General features: G+C 50.8%; 1 protein-coding gene across 3 annotated transcripts in view; it reads left to right on the forward strand.

The window, feature by feature from the left end:
- fbxl17 (F-box and leucine-rich repeat protein 17) overlaps window positions 1-7,451 on the forward strand; it is a 129,619-nt gene extending 122,168 nt beyond the window's left edge. For 2 of the 3 annotated variants that reach the window (XM_029829458.1, XM_029829459.1), the window contains exon 11: window positions 5,847-7,451. In XM_029829458.1, coding sequence (XP_029685318.1) covers window positions 5,847-5,984 — 138 coding nt within the window. In that variant the 3' untranslated portion in view covers window positions 5,985-7,451. The remainder of the gene's footprint in view (window positions 1-5,846) is intronic. The other variant, XM_029829460.1, reaches the window with a different exon arrangement.
- Window positions 7,452-11,595: the final 4,144 nt, after the last annotated feature.

The following is an 11,595-nucleotide window of genomic DNA, read 5'->3' on the forward strand; positions in this document are numbered from 1 at the left end:
ATTTGCAGCCTTCATCCTCCTCTGATAGGGAATTATTAATCCAACCTGGCCTCAGCGGGACACTGAAACGTTTTCCCAGCCCACCTAAACGCACCCTGGTGCTCTCATCATCAGCTCCATTCCTTCTTGTTACCTCTGCATCCACATCTGTTCAACCCCCCCCCCCCCCCCACGCACGCACACACTTCTCGACTTCGTTAGAGGGATAACAAATGGCCACTTCAGGTTGCGAACGGGAGAAGAGGGAACAAAGTTATCCAGTCAGCATGAATCTGGACTGGAGGAGTAATGACTCCGCCCCCTTCAGGGACAGCTGGGAGACGTGGAAGAGCGGTCATGCTAATGGAGGATCTGATCCAGGCGAACAGGAAGTAAAGTTAACGGCGGTTTGAAAATGAAATGAGAGAAGAATGTGGCCGCTCTCTCACAAGTGTTCCGTGTAAGCAGTTTAAAAGTAAGCTCTCATTACCTGAGCAGGTACGAGTGCCGCCGGGGCCCCCGGGCAGACGTACGAGAGGGGCCTTGTTAAAAGAACAGACATCACAATCAATACGGTGGTTCCGCCGCCTCATCCAGCTGCCAGGGACCGTACGCAGATAGGCACGACGCGGCAATTTGCAGACATAAACAAGGACCTAATTGTTGGGCGCCCCGAGGTTTCCAGCGAGGGAGGCGGAGATAAAAACAAGTTAGAAGCTGTTTTAAGTCTCGTTTAGGAAATGGGATTTGGGAAGTGGAGGGGAAACTTTTCTCTGATGGCTGTCGGCGTGATGGGAGGGGCATGAAGGGACTGGGGGGGAAGCTGGGACGCTGCCATGAAGTGAGAGGAAGTCATTTACTGTTTGTGTGTCTTTGGCGTATTGACGGGGCTTCGCCCGAGTATCGGGGGGTGGATCGCTCGTCATCCAAGAAGGGGCCAAAGACGGAGCCCCCCCCCAGTGACCGGACCCCGACCAGACACCGATAACCTCACCCATCTGTCCTCTCTGCTTCCTGCCTCTCTAACCCTTCTCTATGCAAGGACAGTCGAGGTTATTGGGACTTTGGATGCAGCGCACATCGTTTGTTCATCCCGTGCTGTTTGCTCAACGCGATGGAGGTCAACATAATCTGGCGGAGGCGAGGGCGGGCGGGGGGAAGGGGGGGCGACGTGTAATGTTTGGGCTAACGCTTTTGCCCAATACGTATTTTCCTGTATTTCGGTGCCCCTGTGTGAGAGTGCAGGCCGGGGCTCTCCATGGCTTTGAAGAATTCCTTTTTTCATCACAAACCAGCCATGGAATTCAGAGAGGAAGTGGAAATGGGGTTTCCAGTTGACGGGAAGTTGATTGATTGGAGTGGAAAAACTGGGAGGAAGGGTAAACGGAACCTGATACCAAAATCTGTGTGGTTCAAAGTTCACACTCATCTGAATCTAAACTGTTACTAGCCCCCCCCCCCCCCCACCCCCACCCCACACCCAGTCGCACCAGGAAAAAATAAAACCACAGTAGCTCAGCTGTGACATTTCAGGAATTCTGCCACCGTTTGACCTTCAATAAGCTTCTAAGGAATTTTCTACTGTGTGCGTGTGTGTGTGTGTGTGCTCACATTTACTACATATCAAGTACCAAAATACTTATTCTACTGGTAAAGTGGGGCCAGTTTGCTGAGCCGCAGAACTTTAAAGGACCGTTTGAGGGTCCAGACGTGGTTTGGATGGAGCTGGATAGAGCTGGGAATGGTCCTCACAACTCCGAAAGGAAGTTTGAGCGCTCAGTCCTGAATATTTTGGCCTTTTCCCCCTCATGTTCTGTGTCAGTTGAGAGCTTTTGAAGAACAAGCCGCTGCATGGGTCGTAGATCAGTGACGGGTTACAAACTGTCTCATCGCAGTCGGACCGAGCGGCGGAATGTTGAAACGTCGGCTCAGACAGGCGGTCTCGTAGTAAATGAGCAGCAGTAATGGAGGTTATGAGCAATAAAGTTATGAAATTTTTAGTTTCTGTCAAATATTAAAAAGTAGATAATTCCTCTGTTTCAGAATATCTGAAGCCCCCCCCCCCCCTCCGTGTCAGGCAACACCTCCTGTGTTTGCTGGCCTTTATTGAGTTGTACCTGATGGATGTTAGCTCTGGTAATGCTTCTTTTTCTGAGATTAACAAATAAATTGCGTAAAGCCTCTTGAGTTATGGAATGTTTTCCTCCAGCCTGCAGAGATAAGGAGGCCGGTGCCCTGGGAGAGCTCTCGCAGAGCCCCGTTCACATTCTTTTACTTACTTTTGTCACGCGTGATGGAGTGGGGGCTGCACAAAGCCGGCGTTCTCTGACCCTGTTGTGTGGAGCCCCCGTTCCTCCGTGCGCGCTCGGATGCTGCGCAGGGACGAGGCTCTCTTTGAAAAGCACATTCAGAGACGCGCGGCAGACTCCTGTGACGGCTGCTTGACTCTCTGAGACTAAATCAAACTGTTTGAGCTCCGGATTTTCTCCAGCGAGAATCAGTCTAATTCTTAAGCTCCTGGACTATGGAGCGTCGGCATTGAGAGCGATAAATCCTTCAGAAGAAGTTTGTCGAGACCTATTTCCTACACTTCTTAAATACTCTGATTTATTTATTTATTCTTATGAGACATTTCCCTGAGATGGACGTCCTCATCTCTGCTTATCTGACCTCTCCTTTTTTCCTCTGAAGAACGCCATAAATCTGCCCTCCTTCGGTCCAGGCGTTTTCAAGATGCCTCTGACTCAGACCCGATGCGGCGCATTCCTGCTCTACCCAAACAGCCCTTGCAAACATTTAGCCCAAATGTATTTACCCGTTGACTGATGCGCTCGGCACATGGAAGGAGACAGAGAACCGGCGTGTTTGTCTCCCTTTACGGCTTTATGGACCTGGACTCGCAATGGCTACCACATGGCCGATGAAGGGGAAAGAAGAGGAGAACCCTGCGTGAACCCCGCAGAATTTATGGGAGACAAAGAGGAAGTTGAAAAAAGAAAGCGTCTTTTTGTGAGGGCGGGTTTGCGGATCTGCTCTTTCGGGACGTCTGCATTCATATATTCTTTTCAATTCGGTGCAGACTCAGTCAGCCAGTTTGATATATTCAGATGGAGTCAGGGCCTTTTTATTTATCCCTCCACTTCCTAACCTCTCTCCCTCACTCCGTCCTTTCTTCCCATCCCCTGATTTCCGAGGGCGGCCTCGCCATCATCGCCGCGGTATTATACGCACCTTTATGTTTATGTATCTGATTATTAATTTATGACCCTCTTCGTCTTTTCCCCTCTGGGCGTGTGAACTGATGCTGCATGAGTCATGTTTACGACGTGTTTTACTGTCGCTGCCTAACGGGGGAACGCCCAGCGCTCGCTCCCACTGTATATTTTACATCGTGTACGAACGTTTGCATCAGAGTTTCAGCCTCCCCTTAAACGTGGGCCTGATAAAACCGGTCAGCAGCATTGAGTCACCATTATTTGATCCAGAAGTTGTCAGTCATTGCTCACACACACACACGCACACACACACACACACACGCACGCAGGTACGCACGCAGGCACGCACGCAGGAGTCCACGTATACTGTAACGGTGTGTGTGAATAGCTTTTGCCAAACATCATCTCAGATGTGCGTCGTTTTGTCCCCCCCCCCCTTCTGTGGAGTCTGGCCGCAGCACATTCCCAGTCAGCACGTATTACGCCGCGCTCAGATCTACAGGGCAGCAACTTTGAAGTTCAAATGGGAGAAAATATCATAAGTACAGGCCTCACTCCAGATCCTGTAGCTGTGGCCGGGCCCCCAGATGCTCCTCAAAGATTAGAATCATCAGTGAGCGGTGATCGGCCTCTCCTGCACACTTGGCAGAGGAGGGGCGGCGGGATCACCACTGTACGCGCTGGGAGACGGAACAGCCAGAGCCATATATCTGAAACGCCATACAGTCACCAGAGGCGCCATGGCCGTCTGATATCATTCCTGAGCATACGTTGCCCGGCAACAATTTTTAAATTCTAAGGCTTTTTTTTCTCTCTCCCCCAGCAACACACTTTCTCTGCACAACTGACTTGCAAAAATGGTCCGTTTGAAGAGGCCAGTGACACTCTCTCCGACGTGGTCGCCTCACCTGACACTAGAGGGTTGCAGCGGCGGGTTTACAGAAGGTCGATTAGTTTCAGGTCGAGAATCCAAACAGACCGACAGGACGGGTATCGTGACTCGGACCTCCAGACATCGCTAATCCTTTCACGACTCGTGATGTTGGAAATATTAGCAGACCTGGCCTGGACGTGTAAACCCACTGTTGGACAGAGCCGTGTGTTATTCCAACGTTATTCCTAATTTAAAATTATGAAATGCAAGAATTTTCATTTAATTTGGCTAAAGAGTCAGTGCTAATCCTCTGAAAAGGACTAGCTTGTCTCCATACCTTATTATTACTATAAGGTATTATTATTATTGTATGTTGCTGTTACGGTGAAGAGTTGAGGGACTGATTGGTGGATGCCTCGTGTGTATCCTCAGCAAGCAAAGATTCATTAAATCAACATTAATGAATGTTTTGTCTCCCCATGACTTTGACAGGTCTACTATTCCAATCAGTTTTAATTGCAATTAAAGCTGATTAATGAGCTGGGGGATGTTTCATTTTCTTGGAGAATACTGCAGTCGATCTGATCAAGGCTCTCGGAGATTCGTCATTTCATCTCCTAATGAGGCTCAGTCAGGTGTCGTAACAGTCTGAACTCTTCCCTGAAGCAGACGGGAGCCGCGCGTTAGCGTCGCCGCGACGTTGACACGCAGCTGCCGCGTTGGCAGGTGCGTTTTCGGGGGTTGCGGATCAGAGCTGAAGGTGCTCCGCCGCCGATGTTATCGTCTGCGTTGATCTGTCGGCGCGGCTGCTCCCCAGGGGGGAATCCAAGAGTCCGGATGGTTTCTGTTGCCTCTGCAGACTCCGGAGGCAGCCGAACCCGTGTTCCCACTCAGCGACTGGCTTCAGTTTGGAGGTGAAGGAGGAGGGTCGAACACAGGCGGCGCACACCTATGCAGGCTCCATACAGCTCAGCACAGCTGCTTCTCAGCTCTTTTGCCCCCCCCTCGACGCCAACAGCTTTTTACCAAAAAAACGAAATAAATTAGACAGAAAATGGCGGCCAGACCAGCAGGCAGGGAAATCTTGGATATCAGACTTTCCTTCCGAGGAACGCCATCTTGGCCCACGAGCCGGCCGGAAATCTGCCGGCCGCTCTGTCACGCAGCCGCGTTGGTGTCGGACATGTGTGCGAGTGTTTATACGTCGCTTCCCCTGGAAAGTGTCAGGCACACGGGTGGGTCCAGGGGGGTCGCCTGTGGGTGGGTTGCGGTTAACCCCTGGAGCGCTCCGGGGTTACTCCGCGCCTGCTTTCTGTCAGATTCTCGGGCTTTCTCACTCTCGCGGCCTGACAGGGTGTTAGATTTGGGGGGAAAAGTGCAGGAGTGGCTATTAGCTGCTTGTCTTTCTGCTCCTCTGAGAGCAGAAAGGCTTCATTAGCTGAGTGAACTCAGCTGTTTTTGCTGCTGATGTGTTTGAGTGTGTGTGTGTGTGTGTGTGTGTGTGTGCACGTGTGCGCCATCTTCTTCGTGGCCTGTCTTACATTTCAGTCGAACGCAGTTCACCAACGCATTAATCCGTGTTTACAGGCTGATACAGATGCTGACCATAAAGAATCCCATTTAAAGTCACTTTAAAATGGAATTTTTCTAAAAGCGCTTCAGATGTCTGACTTTAACGGCAGCACCGGCCGCGGTGCGACTGTCGCCGTTCCACCATAAAGACCAGGTGACCTGGTCCACAGCGCGGCTCATGTTGCCTTCCTGTCTGTGTTGTGCAGGTGAACGAGGAGACGGTGGAGAGGCTGGTGGTCCAGTACCCCCACATCGTTTTCAGCACGGTGATGCAGGACTGCAAGAGAACCCTGGAGAGAGCGTATCAGATGGGCTGGAGCCCCAACACGTCCAACACGTCGTAGCTTCTGCTGACACACACTCGCACGCACAAACAGACGGAGGCCCAGCTTGTGTACAGACACAAATTCACAGTATTTGCAGCTCAGCCGTGTTTGCCTCCCGTCTGCCGTTCAAACATGCATATCAGCACGCGCTCGCAGACGCCCGCCCCACCGTGGGATCCATTTAGAGCAGGTCTTTGTTCGAGTCGCACTGACTTCACACGCCGGCCGGAAACCTCGTTGCTGAGGTGTCGTCACCACCCTCGGCCGTATGACCGGTTCTGCTTCCATCCGGCCCAGGAGGCGTCAGCCGCGGAGCCAGTCCCCACGTGTGTCGCGGCCCGGTCTCCGGCGACGGTCACGGAACAGACTCCTCCTGCGACCACAATTTGTTTTAATGAGGAATTGAAAAGGGCTCGTCTCCCCCGCTCGGAGCTGATTCGCCCTCTGCGTTGCCTAATTCACCTCCAGACCGAACTCGGGGACAAAGACGGGGACGAGGAGGCGACACGTCTCAGCTCCGGTTGGGGAGACAGCCGAGCTGCTCTTCGTCTGACCTCATCCGAGGCCCGTTGGAATCTTTTCCCTGTCTGAACCATCTTCTGGATGATTGATAAGCACTTGTAGACCCGCCCGGGAGGAGGGAGGAGGAGCTCTCGCGAGGAAGGGACGACCCGTCCGAGAAGCGCTCGGATGCATGGCAGGGAATTCTTTTGTAAAAAAATCACAAATCCAAGTGCGGCCACTAAAATCTGAACCTTTAGCTGCCACAAGCGGTGGTCAGAATCGTCCATCTTTAGGAGCAACGTTGCTTTATTTAGGGATCAATGGGTCCGAACATCCACCAGGTAAGAGGAACCATCTCCTCCACCGTCATCATCGGATCAGCAGCCAGAAAACCGGCCAAGGATTTGAGAACCTTTATCAAAACCTGCTTTTTTTCTGTTCCACCGTATTCCCTTCCTTTGACCTCATATATAACGAAACACCCGGTGAGATTTACTGACCCTGTATTTTAAACCTGTACTTGTAATGTTGTCTATGTATTAATGCAATGAGGGGTTTATCTCACGTAGGATGGTGTAGGACTTAAGGAAAGCGCGTGTCTATAACCCAGTCAGTAGGTAGGAGCACATCGTCCTTCATGGATGCTACAGAAAAGTGCAGTTTAAGCTAATGCTAATCCCCAGGATGTTTTTCTATGGTTCTCAGCAACACATTCACTCAGATGTTCGGTTGCTGAGAATGTTTCTACAACATATAGATGCAATTATAAACGCATTCACTCTCCCCCTCGCTGGGATTTGTAGAATTTCACCGTTGGAGAGTTTCTCCCTCAGTCTGCTTTTCGTTCTCTCTCCCTTCTTTTTTTTTTTTAAATCCTCATATGCACTTTTTTCCCCTCTGCTAGATGTTGACACACTTGATTCCTGATTTGTTAAGACCATAAATGACTGGATAAAGTTGAATAAAACACTACCGCTGCAACCCCCCCCCCCCCTGGTCTTTCCGTATGTGTGGGAGAGCGTTCCAAATGGGGGTAAGACACTTTTCTGCTCACTTTCTCCCGTCTGCAGGCTGCTACACATTTACACTCTTGTGTGTGTGAACATTAGGGGAATGCCGACTCTGAAGCCGCTCAAGTTTGCATCTGTATTCTCAGGACGGCTCATGAATACCAGCGAGTTTTCTCCTTGACCAAAAAGGGCCGTCGGAATGCATGCGAGCGGCGTTCCGAAGCCTCTGTATTTTCAGAAATAAAGATGTTTTCCACAGAATTGACAGCGTCTTTTCTGCCGAGCGGAGTGACGGCGCCCGTCTGCGTTCCTGCGACAGCGCGCAAGGTCACATCTTTTGTCACAATCACAGAAGCGACGTGTCGGGGAAGAAATCACTCTGCCGCTGAAAGAGCTGCGACGCCGTCGCTCGGTGCGTCGCCCGATTTTGACAGCGTTCTTTCACATCTGCAAGCCAGAAGACGGGTCCACGGAGGGATCCCGAGGTTAGTCCGACAGGGAAAGATTCCCATCGACTTGGGTTTCCTGAGTGACGGCTAGGGGAGATTTATGGTCACATGATCTCATACAACACAGCCGACTCCCAGTCTGCTGTCGGATAAACTCCGTACATACAGGAATATCAGATCTGGATCAGCTTCCAAGTGAGTGACAACAGCAGGAATATTTTGAGATTCCGGATCAAGTCCAATCAGCGTCGATCGACCCTCGTTTGTTTTGCTTTCTGAGATCTCGCGTGGCCACTGTGACCTCGCGGGTCCAAAGGGGCAGTGTGGTGTGGCAGTGCAGCTGGAATCGAACCCAAGACCTCCTGGCTGTGAGGCGTCTGTGCCAAATGGCGCAGCCCCTCCTGCTGAATCCCTGTTTTCATTGGGAGCTAAACTAAACTTTAGTTTGGGTTCTAATCCAACGTCTCCACAGAGAAGTGAAAGGCGCCGACGGCTCATGGAGGAGTTTGAAGAATCCAACCTGCTTCACCTCCTGCGCCGCTTCCCTGGATTCCTGCCGGCTCTTCTGCCGTCACACATCACCACGCCGCTCCTCTTCCTCTTCCGATCAGGAAATCGGGCTGAAGAACGCCATGAAAGAGTTCAGCAGAACTATTTTATGCGTCGCCGAAGAACTCGACTCCCGTTTTTTCTCCTGGGAAAACAACGCGGAGAATTTGACTGCTGCCAATTACAGCCCTCGCAAATGTGCGCGCACGCCATTGATTCTGCCCCCTGATCGAGGCGAACGCCATCGATGGCCGACCATCTCCAGACTCCTACAATATTCATCAGAAGGGAAAGAGGTGTTTGTCCGAGCAGCAGAAGAGGGAAAGAGATCGCAGGGAGGGAAGGGAGCTGTAATTAAACTCTGTAAATATTCATGTGGTCTATCCATTATTAATGAGGCGCTGATAAGGTTTGACGCTGACCATACACAGTGTCAAAGGCTGGACCTGCCAGGAAGTTTGCTTCATCTTCAGAGAATTTCACACTTCCGCGAGCCCTCACCAGCCAGCACTGACCGACGGGCGTCCTCAAGGTGACGCGGATCGCCGCCCTAAGCTAATACTGGAGTCTCAGCCCGCGATGATCCTTTCATATTACGACAATCCAGCTCCCGTCGTTGACACACTGACGTTTTTCAGCTCCTTTTAGTTTTATTGAGTGTTTTGTGCAGCCTGCTGGACTGTGGAGGGTCTGTGGGGTTTTTTTTAAGCGTGCTTTCCTTCATCTTATTCATTTTACACTGAATCAACTTCACTCTGGCTCCCCTCCATTCCCGCCGCTTCACCTTTGACCTCCCTGTAGCCAGATTCTTCCTGCCCCTGGGAAGCCACGTCAGTCATTGGCCGTATTTTTGTCTGAGTGGCTACAGAACTTTCACATTTCTGAATGTTTAGGAGTAGAAATGTTCCCTCTGCATCATCCTGAACTGTTCTTTCTTCCTCTCTGGGGGAAGGGGGGGTTCCTAAATACCGCTGGTATGCTGCCTGCTTGTTGACTTTGATTAGTGGAGATGGGTTGACGTTGTAACGCGATCACACTCGACATGAAGGAGCTGTAGGTGTGAACGCCAACATTTCTTTCCTCAGAGTGCAACGCGAGCCTCGTGGTCGAGGTCAGCGGGTCTGACGACGATGAAAGAAGCACAAGAATACAAATATCTAAATATACGTGCATGAAAACAAGTTTAGGAGCCGACACATCACCCAGGGGTGCCAGACCAGTGTCTGCTCTGATCCACCTGATCTGTTGTCAGGATGTCCCAACTCAGGCGGGAGCACGTGTGAATGCGTCGCCGTGGTGATCACCACCCCAGCCTCCGGAGGAATCTGAAGCTACGCGCGGAGTGAAATCTCCTCCGCTGGAAGTTTAGCTTAAAAGTGATGGATCCCAGCGGCCCTCAGTTAAGATTTACAGGAACGATTTCCTTCACTAATGGCGTCTCTCACCAGGGGCGACAAAATAATAATAATTAAAAAGAGAACGGAGATTTGTCGATTCACAGACGTACTTGACGTCTTCCTGAGGTTTAGAGCTGCTGCCTGGGGATGCTACCAACCAGTGAGAACCCACAAAAAGCCCCCTCGAAAGCAGAGGTGTGGGGAATATCAGTATCAGCCGGCATAATGAAGTCCCCGCGACGTGGCGCTTCTCCGAGATGTTGTCTCTGTGTCTTTCAAACTGGAGTTAATTGCGATGTTTAGGCAGCACTCGGTCTAGCTCCAGAACGCCAAAGGTTAATTAGTAACAGAAGGATCTGCGCACAAGATATGTTGACATTTACATTTCCTTCCTGGCTAAAATGAGGAAGAATCTCATTTCAAGGCGCCGGGATGGGAAAGAAGGGGGGGAAAACCGCTTCCTTTACAAACACCCTCATTTCTATGCAAGGCTCGGCGTTGATATGCAGATTTGGCAGTTGGATGACATTTAAAAAGTAGTTAATTGTGCAAATCTTTGTTTTAGGCTGGAAAGGTCGTGGGTAGGGGGTCTTTCATCACCAGTTAACCCCCCCACCACCACCGCCACTCATCAGCACAGCTGCAGAGAAGTGATGGGGGTTTGTTGGTTTCTCCACTGACCGCCTTATAAAGTCACTCATCGCTTTTCAAGGTGCTTCATGAATATTTATGCGCATAAACTCTTTGGAAAATGAAAATTAATCTCCAGCCCGACGGGAGATGACTTAGCTATCTGTTTTCACCAAAGAGAGTAAATCTCCCCCATTCGGGGCGGCCGCACTCCATTGTTTACCCTTTCATTCGCCCAAATGTCTGGGTATCAAATTAAGCGTGTTGCCTTTTGATGAGAAGATTTCTGATTTATTTATTTTCTCCGTAATCGCCTGATGATTCTGCAGTTTTGGGTGATTTTTTTTTGTTGTTTTTTTACTGCACATGAGGAAAACTGTAAAACGAATGTAGGGATGCGTTTGAAAATTGGCCCTTTGTCTTGGATGTTAGCGCCTAACAGGAAGCACGCGTGTGAGGGCGCACTGAATGGAAAGTACAGCAGGTGCACAGATTGGAAATTTTACACCTGGTTTCATCTGAATGGCACAAATGGACCCGTAATTGCTCCATTTCATCACTTCCCTTCGCAGGGTGACGTTAAAGGCGGCTGTTTGAGAGAAGCCCGGTGAGGATGAACACATGCGACAAGTCGAGCGACGCGCAAAATCTGATCTGAGCGCAGAGCAGAGAGGCAAATTATTCAAAGGGCGAGGATTTGGCCGCCTTTACTGTTGATTAACAGCAGTCCGCCCCCAACGTTACGGCGAGCGTCGGACCTGATTCCGGGTCTCCCTTCGAACTGCTCAGACGTGTCAGACATGCTGGTACGCCTCGTCACTCCCCAGCTCTCCGCCGCAACAACGCTTGGGTCGACACCCCCCCCCCCCCCCCCGGAGTCCAAGCCCAAGGGCTGGAAGAGGCGCGAGGCGTGACGGAGCCCCAGTCTCAAGGCCAAGAGTGCAGTCCAGACCTTTCAAAGCAAACCCCTACTTTCCCTCCACTGCCTCTTAAAAAACCTAATGTCCATTTAATCCTTCTTCAGTTCCATCTCTCAACACACAAGCCCCCCCAATCAGCACCCCCTCCTCGTTCCTCTTTGCATTTTCAA

Source organism: Takifugu rubripes, chromosome 21 (assembly GCF_901000725.2).
Source record: "Takifugu rubripes chromosome 21, fTakRub1.2, whole genome shotgun sequence".
Classification (NCBI taxonomy): Eukaryota; Metazoa; Chordata; class Actinopteri; order Tetraodontiformes; family Tetraodontidae; genus Takifugu; species Takifugu rubripes.